Source organism: Theropithecus gelada, chromosome 11, assembly GCF_003255815.1.
Source record: "Theropithecus gelada isolate Dixy chromosome 11, Tgel_1.0, whole genome shotgun sequence".
NCBI lineage: Eukaryota > Metazoa > Chordata > Mammalia > Primates > Cercopithecidae > Theropithecus > Theropithecus gelada.
Genome location: NC_037679.1, coordinates 126,522,146 through 126,545,848, shown reverse-complemented (window position 1 = coordinate 126,545,848; position 23,703 = coordinate 126,522,146). Strand labels below are relative to the sequence as shown.

Below are 23,703 nucleotides of genomic sequence, written 5' to 3'. Positions count from 1 at the left end.
ACTGCAGAGAAGATGGCATCAAGCTATATTTCCAACAGTTACCACTTTGTTCAATTTGCTACAGCCCCATCAGTATTAAGCATCATTGCTTTTTTTTTTTTTTTTTTTGAGATGGAGTCTTCCTCTGTCGCCCAGGCTGCTGGAATGCAGTGGCACGATCTCGGCTCTCTGCAACCTCCACCTCCTGGGTTCAAGCAGTTCTCCTGCCTCAGCCTCCCAAGTAGCTGGGATTACAGTCGTGTGCCACCACGGCCAGCTGTTTTGTATTTTTAGTAGAGACAGGGTTTCACCATGTGGGCCAGGCTGGTTTCAAACTCCTGACCTCAAGTCATCTGCCTGCCTCAGACTCCCAAAGCATTGCTTTTTGAATCTTTGCTACTTTGCTAGATGGATACTGACAGCTCATTTAAATTTGCATTCCTTTATTATTGAGGTCAAGCATCCTTTTGTTTAAGGGCTTTCTATATTTCTCCTTTAGTGATTTGCTTATTCAAATACTAGCATTTTATATATTTCTTATTAGTTTATAATAAAGTTATTTATCCATAATAAGTACTTCATTGTATGTTGTTTTAAATATTTTCCAACTTTTTATTTTGAAATTTTCAATGCCACAAAAAAAGTTGCAAGAATGGTAACAGTGAATACTCATATATCTTAACATAATTCACCACTTAACATTTTTGACACATTTACTTTATGTCTCTCTCTCCTTACATGTACACACAAAGACTTTTTCTCCTTTTGCTGTCCTATTTGAGAGTTAGTTACAGAAATCATGATACTCCACTCTAAACATTGTGGCATGCATCTCCTAAGAACAAGGGCATTCTTCTATAAACCACAATATAATGATCACATTCAGGACTTTTTTTTTTTTTTTTTTTTTTTTTTTTAAGAGATGGGGGTCTCATTCTGTCATTCAGGCTGGAGTGCAATGGCGTGATCATAGCTCACTGCAGCTTCTAACTTCTGGCCTCAAGAGATCCTCAAGCCACCTCAGCCTCCCGAGTAGCTGGGATTCCAGGAGCCAGCCACCATACCACTTACATTCAGGGAATTTAACATACATATATACCAATATCCAATTACTAAATAATAAAAAATATCAATACTAACAGCTTATGGAATAATCAAATAATATATAAACCTCTATTATACATTTTAAAATATTTCTAAATTTGTCATTTTTCTTAAGTTTGCAATAAACTGTTATTTTTCTATACAGTATATTATGTACTCTATTTTTTCTTAGTCAAAACTTGTACTTTAAAAATTTATTTTCTACAAATACAAAAATCCTAATTTCATCTGTTATGTCAGACAGGGTCTGCAGGAAGCAGATGGCCCACTCAAATTAGATTAATTTAAAGAGGGTTTATTTACAAAGGGACTATTTACAAAGCTGTGGGTGAGGCCTACAGGAAATCACAAAGGATATTGCGGTAACCCAGGCTAGTAACAGGAGAGCAGCTCTCATCACCCCAAAGCCTAAAAGGAAGGACCAGGACTAAGACTGACACAGCCAGCCAGCCCAAGGCTCCTACATACAGAATGTATGAGATGGGGAATCAAGACCGGGACTTTTTTCTCCTCTTTCCTCCAATTCCCTGCCAGGGCTCCTCATCTCCACATCCAAATCAGAAGACAGAGGACACAGGGGCTCATTCATGTTGTCCAGAAAGGTCCCCTATGATGGAAAACACAAAAGCTGAATGGATCTGGAGAGTTAAATTGAAGAATATAAGACATATTTGAGAAACTGCAGTTGTGATATCCAGGGTAGCCCCTCTCATTAAATAAAACAGGGTGCTTTCCATCATTTCATTCCTGTACTCTGATACTGTACTCTGAAATAATTTTAACAACATATAGACATTTCCTGTTCTTTGTATGTCTGATAAAATGTGTCCATAAAAAAAACTGAATTTTCTGATTTTCGAATTTATAGGAATAACTACTCATAATAACCTCAGAATTTGTTCATTTTTCTTATTTCTAATATTTTACGTTCTATTTTTTATGAGACTTTCCAAATGACTATTAAATTGATTGGCCAAATATTTTGCTGATTTTGCTTTGTAATTGATTTTTTTAAATATTTCTAATTTCTTCTTCCTGGGATTCTTTTTTCCCCCTGGTGAAAGGAGGGTTTATCTGTTCTTTTAAAAAGCTCCTTGAATTTAAACGTTAGCTTTTTTCTCTATTTCGGCTACCGACACTTGCAACCCTCACCCACCCCTAACACAAACATACATTCCTCTAATCAGTCATCTCATCTTCTTTCTTCCACACCAAGAGCTGTGGTTCTCAATTACACAGTTTGTGACAGAATTAGAACAACACAATTACTTGTTTGCTTTTTATTTCATGTTACACAAAGATTCTCAAAATAAGAACACCAACAATACCACCACCACCATTATTACTGAAAGTAGTTTTTTAAATGTTTTGTATATAATCCTTCCATTCTCCTTCCCACCCCTTTACAGATCATATCTTCTTTCAAACCCTCATTTGGTCTTAGTTACGTGTAATACAAATCACCAGTCTTTAACGTGTCTCTAGTCATTCTGATTCTGACACCCATTCTCTAGTAGATTCCCCAGGAAGGGCTAATGGGAACAATATTCTTCAAATTCTAGCATATTGTTTGTGACTTTTATTTTTTATTTTTTTTAGAGAGTCTCACTCTATCACCTAGGCTGGAGTGCAGTGGCATAATTGTGGCTCACTGCAGCCTCCATCTCACTGGTTCAAGTGATTCTCTTGCCTCAGCCTCCCAAGTAGCTGGGATTACAGGTATATGCCACCACACCCGGCTAATTTTTGTATTTTACAAAAGTGTATCATACAAGGTGTATATCTGCCCACCTTGGTCTCCCTACTGTCACAGGAGAAAGGAGACAATGAAATTCCACATTTAAGATAAGAACATGTACACCAGCCTAGGTGTGGTGGCTCACGCCTGTAATCCCAGCACTTTGGGAGGCCAAGGTAGCCAGAGTCACTTGAGGTAAGGAGTTTGCGACCAGTCTGGTCAACACGGTGAAACCCCATCTCTACTAAAAATACAAAAATTAGCCCATGTGGTGGCGGATGCCTGTAATCCCAACTACTCAGGAGGTTGAAGTAGGATAATCACTTGAACTCAGAGGCGGAGGTTGCGGTGAGTCAAGATCGCGCCACAGAACGCCAGCCTGGGCAACAAGAACAAAACTCCATCTAAAAAAAAAAAAAAAAAAAGACAGTAATCTGATTCTTTTTTTTTTCCTTTTTCTTTCTTTCTTTCTTTTTTTTTTTTTTTTTAGAGACACTGTCTAGCTCTGTTGCCCAGGCTGGAGTGCAGTGGTGCAATCACAGCTCACTGCAGCCTCCAATTCCTGGGCTCAATAGCTCCTCCTCTCAGCCTTCCAAGTAACTTGGACTACAAGCTCACACCACCACACCCAGAGTGTGCATGCGTGTGTGTGCGTGTGTGTGGATAGACAGGGTCTCACTATATTGTGTGTGTTTGTGTGTGTGTAGACAGGGTCTCACTATATTGCCCAGGCTGGTCTCAAACTCCTGGGCTCAAGCAATACCCCCACCTCGGCCTCCCAAAAGTGTTGGGACTACAGGTATAAGCTACCACACCTGGCCCTGATTTTCCTTTCCTCATAAAGGTAAGAGACTCTATGACTTCTGCCTCTATGTCTGAAGGATTTTTATTTTTCCTTTGAAGTCCAATAATTTTTCTAGACTATGCCTCAGTGTTGGTCTATCGTGTCACTGTTCTTAGGTATGTGCTGTAGTCTTCCAAAGTTTAGTTCCCCATCTACTTTTATTTCATTAAAATTATCTTGTATTGTAATTTTTAGTACTCATTCTGTTCCCTTGCTATAGTTTTCTTCTTTGGGGACACATAATATACATATGCTGGATTTTCTTTACTTGTTTCTGATGTGTCAATTTCTACAAAATTATTTTTACATATCTTTATTTTTAATGTCTTTCTCCTTTTCAGCTTCTTTCCCTCATAAGGTATTATCTGTTACGTTTACTTGCTCTTGTGTTCCTTCTAATTTGTCTTCATTTCTAAAATAAATTTTGTTTCATTTCATTCATTCATTTAATTTATCCAAGACAAGGTCTCACTCTGTTGCCCAGGCTGGTGTGCAGTGGCGCCAGCATGGTTCACCACAGCCTCAACCTTCACAGGCTCAGGTGATCCTCCCACCTCAGCCTCCCAAGTAGCTGGAACTACAGGCAAATGCCATCACATCCAGCTATTTTTTCTATTTTTTGAAGAGACAGGTTTCATCATGTTGCCCAGGCTGGTCTCAAATTCCTGGACTCAAGCGATCCTCCTGCCTCAACCTCCTAAAGTGCTGGGATTACAGGTGTGAGCCACCATGTCCTGCCATTTTCTTTTATTTATAATACTTCACTATCACTTAATTTTTAAATTTTTCTTATGCGAATTAATTTTTTGAAATGTCTTATCGTTGTAGTGTCTTCTGTCTTGCCTTTTGTCTTAATATCTCAGTTTTTCTTTGTTTTCTGTCTTTCTGGTGTACTTTCATCTCCTTGTCTAGAGGGATCTTGTTTTTCTTCAAAAATTTGCATGAGATTTGACAACAATCATTTCATACTGTTGACTTTTGAAAGAGGCTTGGCTCTGAATAGCCATTCTGCCTTTATACTCTAAAACTCCCTCTTATTGTTTTCATATAGTATTCAAAAGTATAGTTTCTTGCTTTCTGAGATATCTTGGCCCTGTTCACCTCCCCTGCTTTTATCTGGACCTTCTCTTTCCTTGGTCTGTCTGTATTCTTCAGAGGATACTCAATTGTATCCTCACTTCCTTCTTCTTGTGAGGAGTAGGCCTGGAAGGGAGCTTTGGTTAGTTTTTCAAGTTTCATGAAGGAACGCCAGTCCCTTCAGACTTTACAACTGATCTCTTTCACGCACCCATTGTCGATGTGTGCAACACCCTTCCCAAATTCCCATTTCAGCTGGTATTCTAAAATCGGCCCTTTAAAAAGCTTTCTAGTGATTGCCTTTGGGTTATTCACAATTCTCCACTCCATCAGATGTGCCACTGCTTCCTTCTGCTTCTTCCAGCATGGATAACAATGGTTTGTTCCCAATCTGCTGGTACTTGAGCGTTTGCAGAGAAACATAGTCAACTAATTTTCCTGTACACGTTTTCTATGTGTTTTTGATTTTCCTCTTTGTTCTGTGTTTAGGGGAAAGTCATATAGACATTTAGGAAACTATTCTACCACTGCTGTCATCTTCCCAGGATCCCTAATATGGATATTTAATCCCCTAGAAGTACCAAGACTAATGTTGAGTCTTATAAAAGTTATTTTATACTTCAGTCACAAAAAGGAGTAAGGTACTGACGCATGCTATAACATCGATGAACCTAAAAACATTTTTCTGCTAAGTTAAAGTCAGTCACAGAAGACCACATATTATTTGATCCTGTTTATATGAAATGTCCAAAATACGGCCAGGCGCGGTGGCTCACGCCTGTAATCCCAGCACTTTGGGAGGCCAAAGCGGGCAGATCACAAGGGCAGGAGTTCAAGACTAACCTGGCCAACACGGTGAAACCCCATTTTAACTAAAAATATAAAAATTAGCCGGGCACAGTGGCACGTGCCTGTTCTCCCAGCTAGCTACTCAGGAGAGGCTGAGGCAGGAGAATTGCTTGAACCCGGGAGACGGAGGTTGTAGTGAGCCAAGATTGCGCCACTGCACTCTAGCCTGGGCGACAGGGCAAGACTCCATCTCAAAAAAGGATAAATGTCCAAAATAGGCAAAATCTATAGCTAGAAAGTAGATTATGTGGCTGTTTAGGGATAGAGTGAAGAAGAATGGGGAGTGACTACTAATAGATATGAGGTTTCTTTCCGGAATGATGGTATATTCTAAAATTAGTTTAAAGGTGATAGAAAGGCCAGGCGAGGTGGCACATGCCTGTAACCCCAGCAATTTGGGAGGCCGAGGTAGGCAGATCACTTGAGGCCAAGGAGTTCAAGACCATCCTGGACAACATAATAAAACCTCATCTTTACAAAAAATAAAAAAATTAGCCAGGCAAGGTTGCACATGCCTGTAGTCCCAGATGCGAGGGAGGCTTAGACAGATGGATCGCTTGAGCCCAGGGGATTGAGGCTGCAGTGAGCCGTGGTCATGCCACTGCACTCCAGCCTGGGCAAGAGAGTGAGACCCTGTCTCAAAAAGAAAAGAAAAGTTTAGGCCAGGCGCGGTGGCTCAAGCCTGTAATCCCAGCACTTTGGGAGGCCGAGACGGGCGGATCACGAGGTCAGGAGATCGAGACCATCCTGGCCGACACGGTGAAACCCCGTCTCTACTAAAAAATACAGAAAACTAGCCGAGCGAGGTGGCGGGCGCCTGTAGTCCCAGCTACTTGGGAGGCTGAGGCAGGAGAATGGCGTGAACCCGGGAGGCGGAGCTTGCAGTGAGCTGAGATCCGGCCACTGCACTCCAGCCTGGGCGGCAAAGCGAGACTCCGTCTCAAAAAAAAAAAAAAAAAAAAAAAGAAAAGTTTAAAGTGATGGTTGTGCAACTCTATAAATATGCTAAAAAAAACATTGAATTACACATTGTACATGGGGAATGTTATGGTATATAGAGTATATCTCAATAAAGCTGTTAAAAAACAAAATAAAGGAGAATGACTTCTTAAACAATATACAAAATGTACAAAACCATAGAAGAAAAGATAATTCAACCACAATAAAATTAAAACTTCTTTTCCTCATAGAAAAAATTCAGGGAAAACATTTGCCATCTATAAGTAACTGGTAACCAAAATGTATAAATAACTCCCACAAATCAAATTTTTAAAAATACCTAACAGAAAATAATGTGCAGAGATATGAACGAAAACTCACAAAACAAAACCTCAAAGGGCCAAGAAACATGATAAGATGCTCACACTCACTAGTAATCAGGAGGATGCAATAGAAACCACAATGAGGTACCAAAAATTTAAAATGTGACTATACAAAGTACAGATATAAATAAACAAACTTAACTCTGTTGATGGGAATGTAAATTATAGCCATCCTGAGGAGCAATAGCAATATCCAATAAATATACCCTATGATCTGGCAGTTCCACTCCTTGATTTGTTAGAGAAATTCTCAAACATGAGACATTTATTTGAATATCCGCAGTACCACTGTTTACAAAAACAGCTATAGCAAACACTGGGGAACACGCAAATTTCAACAGGATATATTCCTATAAGGGACCATTATATAGCAATATAAGTGAACAAACCAGGATTATATGTGTGTATATAAATTTCACATGACTGTGTAAAAAATATATGTACAGATTACAGCTACTTCATGATTGATAGTGAGTGGAACTTCTACTTGACATATGTCCCTATTACACTGTGAAAATGTACAAATATCTGAAATGTAAAAATGAGCCTCATGTTAAGATGGATGGGAAGGACACTGTGACTGGTTCTGTGTGGAGTTTGGTAGCACTGTGATTCATTTGATGCTTCTAGAAACCACAAAAAACTACACATTATAGAAATTATGGACTCTGTGTTCTTATGATGACTAGTTAGTTCTGAAGCACCTGGACATTATCTGAAGGCTTCATTCTTGGAATAGAAGATGACATTTCATCCCTGACTCCAATGGAGTTCAAATGTGAATAAAATGATATGAACTGCTTTGGTCATTTCAGAATTAGACTGAGTCACTTCTTGGAAAATACAGCTCATAAACCCCAGTTTAGGTTGCTGTTAAAATAAGTATCACCTACCTAATGGGTACTCATGGTGACTGACTTTTGGAGACTCCAGAATGCAACAAAACAAACAAACAAAAAAATTCAATACATTCAAACCAAAACTTTTAACATGTTGTCTCTATTCCTGAGATCCCAGCAGGACTTCTTGGAGCCTGTGCTTAACTTGATCTCTCTGCTTAGATTTTAATTAATTTTGCTTAAATGTAAATCTTATTCTATAGAATGGAATGAGCAACATTTTAAAAAACTGAAATATATATCACCACCCAAAAATAAAAAAAGAGAAAATGGTTATAGTATGAATGAATACAGAATTTTATAATCACAATTTCCCTAGGAACTCTAAATTTTAAACATTTCTCCATGCAATAACATTTACTGTGACAGATTGGAAGTCTAATGCCAGTCTGATTCTCTTTCCTGTGTAAGAAAGCTTTTTCCCCCCCTACTATTTCAATTTAGAAGCTTGCAGTATTCTTTTAATTTCAGAAATTTAACCAGGGTATGTCTCTTCTCTCAATATTTACGTGCAGCAATTCAGACCTGAAGATGTTGTACTTCAGCTCTGGGGAACTTTTGTCTTTTATCTGTTATGATTATTGTTTCTCTCCTCATCTCCTCCAAGTGCTCTTAACCAATCATCTATGATCAAGCTTTTGGCTCTCTTAGTTCTCACCTTCAATCTCTTATCTCTAATGAAGTCCATAACATATGTTTTTGATCTGCCTTTTTAGGACAGGTTGTTACAGACTTATGTCTTCCCAAAATTTATAAGTTGAAGCCCTAACCCCCAGTAGCTTGGAATACGACTATATTTGCAGACAGGGCGTTTAAAGAGGCGATTAAGTTAAAACAAGTCCAGCCGGGCGCAGTAGAGCACGCCTGTAATCCCAGCACTTTAGAGGCCAAGGCGGGTGGATCAGGAGGTCAAGAGATCGAGACCATCTTGGCCAGCATGGTGAAAGCGTGTCTCTACTAAAAATACAAAAATTAGCCGGGCGTGGTGGCACGCACCTATAGTCCCAGCTACTCGGGAGGCTGAGGCAGGAGAATCGCTTGATTGGAGGCAGAGGTTACAGTGAGCCGAGATCATGCCTCTGCACTCCTGGTAACAGAGCGAGACTCCATCTTAAAAAAACAAGGCTATTGGGGTGATGGGCCCATAATGCAAACTGACTTTCTTTTTTTTTTTTTTTTTTTTTGAGACGGACTCTCGCTCTGTAGCCCAGGCTGGAGTGCAGTGGCGTGATCTCCGCTCACTGCAACCTACGCCTCCCGGGTTCACGCCATTCTCCTCCCTCAGCCTCCCGAGTAGCTGGGACTACAGGCACCCGCCACCACGCCCGGCTAATTTTTTGTATTTTTAGTAGAGACGGGGTTTCACCGTGTTAGCCAGGATGGTCTCCATCTCCTGACCTCGTGATCCGCCCGCCTCGGCCTCCCAAAGTGCTGGGATTACAGGCGTGAGCCACCGCGCCCGGCCCTGACTGACATTCTTATAAGAAGAGGAAATTCAGACACAGAGACACCATGGACACAGCAAGAAGGCAGCCATCTACGAGCCAAGGAAAACGGCCTCAAAAGAAACCAAACCGGCCGGGTGCGGTGGCTCAAGCCTGTAATCCCAGCACTTTGGGAGGCCGAGATGGGCGGATCACAAGGTCAGGACATCGAGACCATCCTGGCTAACACGGTGAAACCCCGTCTCTACTAAGAAATACAAAAAACTAGCCGGGCGAGGTGGCGGGCGCCTGTAGTCCCAGCTACTCGGGAGGCTGAGGCCGGAGAATGGCGTGAACCCGGGAGGCGGAGCTTGCAGTGAGCTGAGATCCGGCCACTGCACTCCAGCCTGGGCTACAGAGCGAGACTCCGTCTCAAAAAAAAAACAAAAACAAAACAAAACAAAACAAAAAAAACAAAAGAAACCAAACCTGCTGACACTTTGATCTTGGACTTGTAGCCTCCAGAACTGTGAGAAAATAAACTTCTGCTTTTTAAGCTACCCAGTCTGTGGCCATTTGTTATGGCAGCCCCAGCAAACTAATACAGAAGTTACAAACTCAGCTGCTCACACATGCAATGAATAAATCAATCCAGACTTTGGTCAAAATGACATCAGAATGTCAATCATACTTCAGTAAAGTGATTTTTTTAATGCCATCAGATTGTATTCTCCTGACATTTTTATATGAAAAATAAGAATATTTCTAACAACTGCCCAAAAATGGTCATTTTTCTTAAAATGTACAGCCATTTTAATCAGTAGTAATGGCTAACATTAATCAAACATTTAACATTAAATGATTTACCTCATTTAAGTCTAACAACTCTTATTAGATGGTTACTATTTAATTCTCATTTTATAGATGAGTTAGCTGAGATTTAGAAAAATTATGTAACTTGCCCAGATATACTTAGGTAACAAGTAACAGGGATGAATTATAACCCAGTAGTCTTCAACTTTCCCACTTTTGATGCAGATGTAGAAGTAGGAAATATTTCATTGCTTATTTTACACTATAAAGAAAGAGCAGCACATATACGATGATAACTGGCAAGCAGGAAAGGCAACTGGGAGCAATAGGAGCTGTGGCTCACTAGATATTAACTGACCCACCTAAAGCAGGCATTATTCAAATCCACTGGGAATACCGGTGAAGGGTTATCAGATTTTCTGATTTTTTTAAGGCAAAACCAGAAATCTGGGCCTTTCAACTAAATCCACCAGTTTTTAAACATTGGCAACCAATTCATTTATTTTTAATACTGTATGTGTCAACACACACAGACTAAATGAAACACATCTGCGGGCTCCCAATGTTTTACCTCTCATCTAGATTCAGTATTATAAATGGTACTGGCTTCTTCAACAATTGGCTCTATCAGTGCTTTTTTCCCCACCTGGTGATTTAAACATCCAATGTCTAGGCTCTTCCCAGGAAGTCGAGTAGCTACAAGAGTTCTAAAGCGGCAAAAATCACAGCTAGCTTGCTCTGAAAATAGGGCTCTACTGGCACTACAAGGCCTTCAGATTTTTTCCTCCACAAACTCCCAAAGCTGATTCAGTATCCTGAATTATATTTAGAAGCTAAAGATTTGTGTGCCTGGTCTCAGTGTCATCTTTTAGTTTTAGTTTCTTCCAAATTGCACTGTATTGGGATTTTTAGTGTTTTGAATTTATATTTTGAGATGATGTTTTGTTGTATTTTCAGCTCTTCCCTAATAATCAGCATCAGTTGGGGCTGAGGAGTTAATAATGTTCATTCATACCACATTAACCAAAGCTGACTCCTTATTTAACTTCTAAGTTTTAATTTTTCATTGTGTAAGGCAGCTCTCTCAATTCTTTATTTTGACATTAATATAGTAAAGATATACTTCTCTTAATGTTTTACTTTTTATTTTGAAATAATTTTAGATTTACAGAAGGTTTCCTTAATAATTGCTTCACTTATTTAAATAAAATATTTCTAAGCGTATCCTTAGAAATGTTAATCTTATGGTACTTAAAACAGCTAAACTTGGCTGGGCGCAGTGGCTCACACCTGTAATCCCAGCACTTTGGGAGGGCGAGGCAGGCGGATCACCTGAGGTTGGGGGTTCGACACCAGACTGACTAACATGGAGAAACCCTGTCTCTACTAAAAATATAAAATTAGCCAGTCATGGTGGCACATGCCTGTAATCCCAGCTACTTGGGAGGCTGAGACAGGAGAATCACTTGAACCCAGGAGATGGAGGCTGCGGTGAGCCAAGATTACACCATTGCACTCCTGCCCAGGCAACAAGAGCAAACTCTGTCTCAAAAAAAATAAAAATAGCTAAACTAAAATGTATCTTCCATATAGCTGAAACCCTCTATGTAATGAGAAAATATATATATGAAGTTTAAACCACTTCATAATTTGCAGTTAATATGTGGAGTGCTTTTTGCTTTTAAGGGACTAGGTCTCACTATGTTGGTCAGGCTGGAGTGCAGCAGCTACTCACAGGCACAATCACAGTGAACGATAGCCCTCCACCTCCTGGGCTCAAGCAGTCTTGCCACCAGGTCTCCCAAGTAACTGGGACTACAGGCACAGGTCACCACACTCGACTTAAAATGCCGTTCTTACATGAACTTAATATCCAAAATCCAAACTTTCTAAAATACTGCAGACTTAACAGTCCTTAGGAAGGAATTTTTTCTTGGTTATAAAACTGTAGGTCCAGTACTTTCTGGATCACTGAAGAGTGAGAGATTCAGATATCTGACAAGGCTATGAACTTGAATAGCAGAAGTATCATCCATGAAAATCCCCACTTCTTCCATAAAAGCATGAAAAAGTGATATGAATCTATACATCCAAGAAGCTCGATGAACTCAAAGCAGGATAAACACAAAGAGATACACACATTGAGATAAATTATAATCAAACTGTTGAAAAACAAAGACAAATGTTAAAAGAAGCAAGAGAGAAGCTATGAGTCGTGAACAAGGGATCCTCAATAAGAGTAACAACAGATACAACAGATTTCTCATCAGAAACCATAGGGGCCACAGCGGCTCTGCCTATGGAGTAGTCAGTCTTATTCCTTTACTTTAATAAACTTGTTTTCAAAAGAAAAAGAGAGAGAGAGAGAGAAACCAACCATAGGAGCCAGAGGCAGTAAGATAAAGTGCTGAAAGAAAAACCCTGCCAATCAAAAATTCTAACTCAAAATGGTTAAGATGCCAATAAAACCTGAAGCAACCTATAGAGGCAACACAATCCCCACTAAAATCCCAACCATCTTATTTACAGAAATGAAGAAGCCAAATCTAAAATTCATATGGGGCCCGCACAGTGGCTCACGCCTATAATCCCAGCATTCTGGGAGGCCAAGGCAGGCGGATCACCTGAGGTTAGGAGTTTGGGACCAACCTGGCCAACATGGTTAAAACCCCATCTCTACTAAAAAAAACACATATTAGCCAGGCGTGGTGGTGGGCATCTGTAATCTCAGCTACATGGGAGCCTGAGGTGGTTGGATCACTTGAACCCAGGAGGCAGAGGCTGCAAATGAGTTGAGATTGTGCCACTGCACTCCAGCCTGGGCACAGAGTGAGACTACCTCTCAAAATAAAATAATATAAAATAAAATTCATATGGAATGGCAAGGGACGCCAAACAATCAAAACAATTTTGAAAAAGGAAAACAATGCTGGGAAAGTTACACTTCTCAAATTTAAAATATACTCCAAAGATACAGCAATCAAAGCAGAAAAGAACTGAGAATCCAGAAATAAATCCATATAATACATCTTTGGCTGGCCAGGCACAGTGGCTCATGCCTGTAATCCCAGCACTTTGGAAGGTTAAGGTGGGTGGATCACCTGAGGTCAGGAGTTCAAGACCAGCCTGGCCAACATGGCAAAACCCCATCTCCACTAAAAAAAAAAAAACACAAAAAAAAATAGCCAGGCATGGTGGCAGGCGCCTGTAGTCCCAGCTACTTAGGAGGCTACTTAGGCTATTTAGGAGGCTGAGGCAGGAGAATCGCTTGGGCCCAGGAGGTAGAGGTTACAGTGAGCCGAGACTGCGCCTCTGCACTCCAGTCTGGGTGACAAAGTGAGACCCTGTCTCAAAAAAAAAAAATCTTTGGTCAACTGATTTTCAGCAATACCAAGACTATTTAATGGAGAAAGAACAGTCTCTCCAACAAATGGTGCTGGGTCAACTGGAGAAGCATATGCAAAAAAATGAAATGAACCCCTACCTTATACCATACGAAGATGTACTCAAAATGGACCAAAAGCCTAAATATACAAGTCAAAACTATAAAATAATTAGGGAAACAAACATTAAAAAACAAAAAATAAATAAATCTTCATGGCTTTGGATTTGTCAATGCCTTAGATATGACACCAAAATCACAAGCAATAAAAGAAAAAAAAAAGATAAATTAGCCTTAATCAAAAGTAAAACCTTTTATGTACTGAAGAACACTAACAAGGCAGTAAAAAGACAAGGCCGTGTGTGGTGGCTTATGCCTGTAATCTCAGTACTTTGGGAGGCCAAGGTGGGCGGATCACCTGAGGTCACGAGTTCAAGACCAGCCTGGCCAACATGGTAAAACTCCATCTGCACTAAAAATACAAAAATTAGCCAGATGTGGTGGCACGAGCCTGTAATCCCAGTTACTCATGAGGCTGAGGCAGAGGAATCACTGGAATCCAGAAGGCGGAAGTTGCAGTGAGCCAAGATCACACTATTGCACTCCAGCCTGGGCAAAAGAGCAAAACTGTGTCTCAAAAAAAAAAAAAAAAGAAAAAGAAAAAAAACAAAGCCTACAGAATGAGAGAAAATATTTGTATATTACATACTGTTAAGTGTCTAGTATCCAGACTATATAAAGAACTCTTGGCCGGGCATGGTAGCTCACACCTGTAAATCTCAGCACTTTGGGAGGCCGAGGTGGGCAGATCACAAGGTCAGGAGTTCGAGACCAGCCTGGCCAATATGGTGACACCCCCATCTCAACTGAAACTACAGAAATTAGCCAGGCGTGGTGGTGCACACCTGTAGTCCCAGCTACTCGGGAGGCTAAGACAGAAGAATCGCTTAAACCCGGGAGGCAGAGGTTGCAGTGAGCTGAGATGGCGCCACTGCACTCCAGCCTGGGCAACAGAGAGAGACTCCATCTCAAAAATAAAAAAAAAGAACTTTTACAATTCAACCCCAACAAGCACACAAAAAGATGTTCAACACCATTAGTCATTAGGGAAAAATGCAAAGCAAAACTACAATGAAATGCCACTTTACACCCATTAGTATGACTGTAATCAAAACAGATAATAACAAATGTTGACAAAGATACAGAAAAACTGCACCCCTCATACATTGCTGGTGGGAATTTTAAAATGGGGTAGCTGCTGTGGAAAACAGTTTGGTGGTTGCTCAAAAAGTTAAACAAAATTACCTTAGAACTCAGCAATTTTACTCCTAGGTATATACCAAAATAACTGATAACAGGTACTCAAATACTTGTACACCAATGTTCATAGCAGCACTATTCACAACAGCCAAAAGGTAGAAACAACCCAACTGCTCATCAATAGGTAATTGAATAAACCAAACGTGGTTTATACATATAATAGAATATTACTCAGCCATTAAATGGAAAAGAAAGAAGAGGGAGAGACAGCTCAATAGTACAGTTTTCTTTTGTGATGAAATTGTTTTGGACCTAGACAGACATGTCATCATGAACGCACTAAATGCCACAGAATTATACATTTTATAAACGGGCTAATTTTGGCCGGGCACAGTGGCTCACACCTATAATCCCAGCACTTTGGGAGGCCGAGGCAGGTGGATCACCTGAGGTCGGGAGTTTGAGACCAGCCTGACCAACATGGAGATACCCTGTCTCTACTAAAAATACAAAATTAGCCAGGCGTGGCACATGCCTGTAATCCCAGCTACTTGGGAGGCTGAGGCAGGAGAATCACATGAACCCGGGAGGCAGAGGTTGCAGTGACCCAAGATCGTGCCATTGCACTCCAGCCTGGGCAACTCCGTCTCAAAAAAAAAGAAAAGAAAAGAAAAAGGGCTAATTTTATGTTCGGCAAATTTCACCTCCATTTTGTTAAGCTAAAAAAAAAAAAAAGCAGCAGCTCATAATCTATACAAAAAAAAGGGAAAAACACATTTATCGAAAAACACAAGAAAACAATGCATCAGAAGGAATTAAACTACAGTCAATAAATGCTAAAATGTAGAACGCAGTGCTCATGGAGAAAAAAAAAAGAGAGAGACATCAAACTATGAACGAGTTGGCCATAAGAGAAGGATAGGGGTCAAAAAATGCTGTTTTTCAAATAAAGAATTGCAGAATGATTTAGCGCTTTAAAAAAAAAAAAAAAAAAAAAAAAGACAATAACAGTGTTGGCCGGGCGCGGTGGTTCACGCCTGTAATCCCAGCACTTTGGGAGGCCGAGGTGGGTGGATCACGAGGTCAGGAAATCGAGACCATCCTGGCCAACACGGTGAAACCTGGTCTCTACCAAAAAAATACAAAAAAAATTAGCCGGGCGCGGTGGCGGTTGCCTGTAGTCCCAGCTACTTGGGAGGCTGACGCAAGAGAATGGCGTGAATCCAGGAGGCGGAGCTTGCAGTGAGCCGAGATCGCGCCACTGCACTCCAGCCTGGGCGACAGAGCGAGACTCCATCTCAAAAAATAATAATAATAAAATAAAACTGTTGAGAAGGGCGTGCAGAAACCGGAACCCCAAAGGGGGTGTGAAATGGTGTAGTCACAGCTGGACACGGCAGCTCACACCTGTAATCCCAGCACTTTGGGAGGCTGAGGTGGGTGGATCATTTGAGGTCAGGGATTTGAGACCAGCCTGAGCAACATGACAAAACCCCGTCTCTAACTAAAAATATAAAAAGTAGCCAGGCAGTAGTGGCGCGCACCTGTAATCCTGGCTACTCGGGACACTGAAGCAGGAGAACCGCTTGAGCCTGGGAGGTAGAGGCTGAGGTAAGCCAAGATCGCGCCACTATACTCCAGTCTGGGGGAGAGAGTGAGACCCTGACTCAAAAAAAAAAAAAAAGGTGCAGCCACTATGGAAAACAGTTTGGCAGTTTTTCAGAAAGTTAAACATAAGAATTATCATATGACCCAGCAAGTCTACTTAGGTATATACTCAAGAGAATTTAAAACACACATTCACACAACTTGTAAATGAATGTTCACAGCAGTATTATTCAAAATAGCCAAAAAATAGGAACAACCCAAAAATCCATCAGTTGATGAACTGATAAACTGTGCTGTATCTATACAATGGAATATTTATTATTCTGCCATGCTACATAATGGATAAACCTACAAAACATTGTTGAGTGGCTCATGCCTATAATCCCAGCACTTTAGGAGGCCGAGGCAGGCAGATCACTTGAGGCCAGGAGTTCAAGATCAGCCTGGCCAACATGGCAAAACCCCGTCTCTACTAAAAATACAAAAAAAGTAGCTGGGTGTGGTAGACCATGCCTGTAATCTGGGCTGAGGCTGAAGAATCACTTGAACCCGGGAGGTGGAGGTTGCAGTGAGCTGAGGTCATGCCATTGCACTTCAGCCTGAGCAACAGGGCAAAACTCCATCTCAAAAAAAAAAAAAAATTATGTTGAGCAACAGATGCCTGGCACAAAAGATCAAATCACATATTATAGGATTCCACTAATGGGAAATATCCCAAATAGGCAAATCCGCAGAGACAGAAAGTAGATTAGTGGTTGCCAGCGATTCCTGCTTTTTCCAGTATCATGCACTTTAAAATCCAATGATTCACTAATATATTTTTCAAATTAGGATCTAGGAACCATCTGTATCAGAGTTACCGATGGCCCCTCACCCATGTCGGGCTTATAAAATCAAAACCTGTCAGAAGTTGGGGGAGGACAAAATGGGGGTGACTGCTTAGGGGCAGGAGTTTTCTTTTTCAGGTAATGAAAATATTCTGGAATTACACTATGGTGGTACAACTTTGTGAACGTACTAAACACTGCTGAGTTGTGTATAATAGTGAATTTTGTGTTATATGAATATTTCAGTATTTTTAATGTTAATTTTTTTAAAGTTGATTTGGAAATTAGTAATTAAAATCCAAATTATTGGCTGGGCATGGTGGCTCATACCTGTTATCCCAGCACTTTGGGAGGCTGAGGCAGGCAGATCATTTGAGGTCAGGAGTTTGAGACCAGTCTGGCCAACATGGTAAAACCCTGTCTCTAATAAAAATACAAAAATTAGGCCAAGCGCAGTGGCTCGCGTCTGTAATCCCAGCACTTTGGGAGGCCGAGGCGGGTGGATCATGAGGTCAGGAGTTCGAGACCAGCCTGACCAACATGGTGAAATCCAGTCTCTACTAAAAGCACAAAAATTAGCCAGGCATGGTGGCCTGCACCTGTAATCCCAGCTACTCAGGAGGCTGAGGCAGTAGAATCACTTGAACCCGGTAAGCGAGGTTGTAGTGAACAGAGATCGCGCCACTACACTCCAGCCTGGGCAACAGAGCGAGACGCCGTCTCAAGAAACAAAGAAAAAAAAAATAGCCATTCATGGTGGTGGGCACCTGTAATCCCAGCTACTCAGGAGGCTGAGGCAGGAGAATCGCTTGAACCCAGGAGGCGGAGGCTGCAGTGAGCCAAGATCGCACCACTGCACTCCAGCCTGGGCGACAAGCGGAACTCCATCTCTAAAAAAATAAATAATAGCCGGGCGCGGTGGCTCACGCCTGTAATCCCAGCACTTTGGGAGGCCAAGACGGGCGGATCACGAGGTCAGGAGATCGAGACCAGCCTGGCTAACACGGTGAAACCCCATCTCTACTAAAATACAAAAAAATTAGCCGGACGTGGTGGCGGGCGCCTGTAGTCCCAGCTACTGGGAGGCTGAGGCAGGAGAATGGCGTGAACCCGGGAGGCGGAGCTTGCGGTGAGCTGAGATCTAGCCACTGCACTCCAGCCTGGGAGACAGAGCCAGACTACCCCTCAAAAACAAGTAAAATAAAATAAAATAAAATCCAAATTATTTTTAGGCTGGGTGCAGTGGCTCACACCTATAATCCCAGCACTTTGGGAGGCCAAGGCAAGAGGATCATTTGAGCCCAGGAGTTTGAAACCAGCCTTGGTAACATAGTAAGGCAGCGATTTCAAATTTTTTTAAAAAAATTAGCCAGGCATAATGGTGCATGCCTGTAATACCAGCTACTCAGAAGGCTGAGGCGAGAGGACTGCTTGCGCCCAGGAATTTGAGGTTACAGTGAGCTACGGATTATACCAGTGCACTCTAGCGTGGGTGAAAGAGCCAGACCCTCAAAAAATAAAAATAAAAATCCAAATTGTTTTTCCTTTTACATTTGTCTGAATTACTGAAGATGGAATGCCGAAATCACTGAAATAAAAGGAAAAGCATAAAGTACATTACTAGGAACACTAAGCCAGAGTCTCAGGTTAATGTCATCTGTATTCAGATACCTATATTGAGTGGTAGTTTAGATTACATACCTGGATGGCTCCCCTTTCCAATTCTTAATTTAAGAAATAGGATTAAATTTCCCAAGTTGAGTCACAAAAGTTGTTTTAAGTCTTATCTCCTCTACCTGCAAAGTACACCATGGTCTAAAAGTATCATCAGCCTTCTCTCTCTCCCCACTAAGTCTGTTCATTTCACAGATGGTCCCTACTAGCAAAAAAGAAAAACAATTTATTTAGCTAACACATAAAACATGTGAATGATTGATAGCTGTAAACATGAGTCCCTCACCTCCACTCCTCCAAGTCCCTAGCCCCCAAATGAGTGTTACTTGGGCATTTCATAAAAACAAAGTTTAAAACATTTAGAAGTCAGCAATGTTTGCCTGGGAAGTGATATATTAGAGCAAGAATGCCACCAAAGTCAGCATGGTACTGGATGGTACTATGCCATAGATTCAACTTCCCCTGATTTTCCTGCTTTTTCCAGTATCATGCATTTTAAAACCCAATGATTCACTATGTTTTTCAAATTAAGATCTAGGAACCATCTGTATCAGAATCACCTATGGTCCCTCACCCACCTCAGGCTTATTATCAAAATCTCTGGGGATAGGATCCAGGAAACTTATTTTCAAAGTGATTCTTTGGCCGGGTGCAGTGGCTCACACCTGTAATCCCAGCACTTTGGGAGGCTGAGGCGGGCGGACCACCTGAGGTCGGGAGTTTGAGACCAGCCTGACCAACAATGAGAAACTCTATCTCTACTAAAAATACAAAATTAGCCGGGCATGGTGGCGCATGCCTGTAATCCCAGCTACGCGAGAGGCTGAAGCAGGAGAATCGCTTGCAGCCAGGAGGCAGAGGCTGCAGTGAGCCGAGATCATGCCATTGCACTCCAGCCCAGGCAACAAGAGCGAAACTCCATCTCAAAAAACAAAAAAAACAAAAACAAAAACCTAAACCTAAACCCAAAGTGATTCTTAATAAACACTCAAGTCTGAGAATCACTATTCCAAAAAGTTCAACAAGATAGAAACTGAAGCCATTTAAGGTATGGATAATATGTAGGATAGACACTACACTTGTAGTTGTTTTTTAAATTTTTTTAAGACACAGGGTCTTACTCTGTCGCCCAGGCTGGAGTGCCATCGCAGAATCATAGCTCACTGCAGCCTCAAACTCCTGGACTCAGGCAGTCTTCCCAAGTAGCTGGGACTACTGGCACACGCCACACACCATAGTACTTGGCGAATTTAAACCTGTATTCTGAAGACACGATTACTGCCGATAGGTTTACTAGGCAGAACTAAGTACAAAACACTTATATGTCTGGAATTCACTCACTACAACTACTCCATTAAATATAAATGTGAGGTATATATATGTTACATAATAGCAAAGAGTAAAAATGGCAGACATCACAAAGTAATGGTATACTAGTATCCAAACCAAGAAGATATTCTTGTTTCCCCAACACACTACAAAAAAGGCGGTGGGGGCGGTGGGGGCGGTGGGGGCGGTGGGGCGGGGGGGCGGGCGGGGCGCGGCGGTGTGGGGAGGAAATAGTTTCTATTCTCTCTCTCTCTCTCTCTCTCTCTCTTTCTGCTGGGGTGCAGTGATATGCACTCCTGCACACACCTCAGCCTCAACCTCCCAGGCTCAGGTGATCCTCCCACCTCAGCCAGCTGAGTTGCTGGGACTACAGGTTCGCGCCACCACACCCAGCTAATTTTTGTATTTTTTGTAGAGATGGAGTTGCCCCACGTTGCCCACACTGGTCTTGAACTCCTGGACTCAAGTGATCTGCCTACCTTGGATAATTTCTATTCTGTATGTCTTCTGTACTTGAGTAAAAGACTGATTATCAGTTAATAAGAACTTAGATGGAGATAACCCTCATTAAATCAAGCAGAAAAACTGACCTCTTGAGAAATGTCAAACATCAACATGCAGATATAGCATATAACTGTCAGTACTAGGATGGCTTCTGCACGTTAATGGCTTTCAGAGGATGGGATCTTTACTTTTCTCTCCTGCCACTCTGTATTTTGCCTACAGGTTTACTGACCAAAATAAACTCTATTTTGTGCAAAAAGAAAAAAAGTATTGATTTTAAACTATGCTGACACACTATATCCCTAATTCTTTTACTTCTTCATGCTTATAAAGCACTGAGAATCTCTTTTAAAGGTATATGGAAAGTTTCTAGTGTGCAGCTAGGAGACACTTCTGAATCACTGACTATCAAAGACTCAATTTATATTATCTCTAATTCTTTTTACAAAAACTGGTTTTTGATGATAAAAGTACCAGTGTTTTAAAACATTATGTGGTTAGAGTGAGCAATATTTATTCAAAATATTTAGAGCACTTACTACATGTCCCTGACTGAACAAAATTATATTCAATAAAAAATATTCCTTGTAATTTATGTTTGATGCTTCTGAGTCTCCAAACATTATAAATATTAAGTGTTACAAATACTAGAATACGTAGGCAAGATTGAGCAGAATCTTTCCCAATCCTATCGCAGACCAAGGAAATGTGTTTCTAAAACAATTTCTATTGCTTCAACTATTTAAAAGCCAAGCAAACAAACAAATGAGTACAGGATGTCTATAGTTTCCAGTGTCTGGATAGCCACTAATACTTTGAACATTAAGTTCCTTCTCATAATATTTATACCCTATACTATGTACCTCATGGAAAATGATGGGGAAACCGTCACCTTCTCAATAGAAAACATACTATTAAGAAATGAAGGCACTTAAAATCAGTATACTAATTTCTAAAATCCGTTTCTCTGAACTCTAATCGAAGTCCTATGATTCCTAGGTCAATAAAAGCAGCAGGCAGAGAAAAGGAAATTTATACTCCTTCTCTGTCACTCTAGAAATAACATTTATTTCCTCAACATTTCTGCATTTAAAAAAATGAGTTAGCTATGAGAAGACCGGAGAAACTGATGCCCAATTTAGGGCACGATCACAAAACTGTGGAAGACAAAAGCCACAGCCTACGCAGAAAAATGGGACATTCCTTCCCAACACCCGCAGAACTCTAGATACACGTTTTGTTTTGTTTTGTTTTTTAAATGCTTATTCGGCGTTCTCGAGACCTGGTGGAATTACACTGCAGGAAAACACTGGCGCTCACGCACGGTAGCGTCTCTCAGCCTCAACAGCGCGATTCCAAAACTAACTCTGCAGTCCCTGGGCAAGGCAGGGAGAATAAAACACCCGTCGAACGAAAGCCAACCGAGATGGGAACAGCCAATCCACCGAGCCCAGCGCGGCCCCGAGTGCCCCGCGCGTCCCCCAGGTGCCCTTGGAGGCAGCGGCAAGCGGACGAGGCCGCGCCCGGTCCCAGCGGACTTTAGTTCCGCCCGCCGGCCCATCTTTCCCTCTCCTGCCCCCGGGACCCGCCGGGCCATCCAGGCCCGCCGCGCCGGCTCCGCCCCTGGCCGGGCCCCGGATTCTCCGCCTCGATGCAACGCTGCCCCGGGCGGGCGGGTGCGGTAGAGCCCGGAGAGCCCTGGGGCCCCCAGCAAGGCCCTCCTCCCACAGGCCGCAAAGGCTGGCGCGGGAGTGGGCGCTGGCGCGGGAGTGGGCACTGCCGCAGCACCGACCAGGCCTGCGGCCGGGGGTCTGGCCCGAGCGAACGCCGCCTGCTGCTCTCACCTGCGTTCCCACTACGACGATTTGAGGCAGCTGGATGATGTCGGCGCCCACCGTGTTGAAGACGTCCTGGAGCTTGTTAATGACAGGAATTAGCGCCTCCATGACTCTGAAAACACGGGGCCCCAGTGCCCGCCGGCCGCGGCAATGAATGGGGCCGGGGCCCAGAGTTCGCCTCCTTCCTCCTTTCCTCCTCCCTCTCCTCGGAAGCCGGCACCCATTGGACCGGGCCCGCCGGCTACCTGCCCCCTCCCGGCAGGCCATGCGCTGCGAGGGAGGTGGAGAGGAGCAAGGCCTGCTGGGAGTTGTAGTTCTGGCGAGGAGGAACGCTAATGCCCACGGCTTCCAGGAGGCTGCGCGGCCACCGGCAGGCCCTTGCCTGGGGCTGGGATGCTGCGCGGGCTCTGGTCAAAGGCTAGGAGCGGGCGGGGAGCGCAGGAGGAAAACCATATATTAATGCCTGTCCTCAAGGCACGATGGATGTGACAGTGCCGGGTGTGAATATGTGTTAAGCACAATGATGTGTGTCAATTATCCAATGTCACTTCCTTATGAAGACACTTTCTCTGGAAGAACGGGTTGGAAAGGCTTAAAGAAGAGCTTATGGCCGCAGACAACCAAACTGGGTGCAAAAAAATCTGTACGCTGATACTAGAATGTGCGGGGTGTTACTTTGCAAAAATAAAAAAACTAGCCCGGGTTAGAATACGCGGGTTCTCCAGGGGTTTCGTTAAAAAAAAAAAAAAAAAGCAAACAGGCCGGGCGCGGTGGCTCACGCCTGCAATCCCAGCACTTTGGGAGGCGGAGGCGGGTGGATCACGAGGTCAGGAGATCGAGACCACGGTGAAACCCCCTGTCCACTAAAAATACAAAAAATTAGCCGGGCGTGGTGGCGGGCGCCTGTAGTCCCAGCTACTCGGGAGGCTGAGGCAGGAGAATGGCGTGAACCCGGGAGGCGGAGCTTGCAGTGAGCAGAGATCGCGCCACTGCACTCCAGCCTAGGCGACAGAGCGAGACTCCGTCTCAAAACAACAAACAAACAAAAAAAACGACCGAGCGCGGTGTAATCCCAGCACTTTAAGAAGCGGAAGCAGGAGGATCGCTTGAGCCAGGAGTGCGAGACCAGCCTGGTCAACAGAGTGAGCCCTCATCTCTACAAAAAGACAAAAAAAAAAAAAAAAAAAAGCAGGAGTCCGAGCAGCGTGGGGGCGGTGTTCATGAAAAAAAAT

At 42.5% G+C, this 23,703-nt stretch overlaps 1 protein-coding gene across 8 annotated transcripts in view; it reads right to left on the bottom strand.

Annotated features, from left to right (window-relative positions):
• Positions 1–22,743, bottom strand: part of DNM1L (dynamin 1 like) — a 68,492-nt gene extending 45,749 nt beyond the window's left edge. For 6 of the 8 annotated variants that reach the window (XM_025403729.1, XM_025403730.1, XM_025403734.1 and 3 more), the window contains exon 1: positions 22,478–22,737. In XM_025403729.1, coding sequence (XP_025259514.1) covers positions 22,478–22,579 — 102 coding nt within the window. In that variant the 5' untranslated portion in view covers positions 22,580–22,737. Of the gene's footprint in view, positions 1–22,477 lie in introns of all 8 variants that reach the window. The other 2 variants (XM_025403728.1, XM_025403732.1) reach the window with 2 other exon arrangements.
• Between the last annotated feature and the right edge of the window lie 960 nt (positions 22,744–23,703).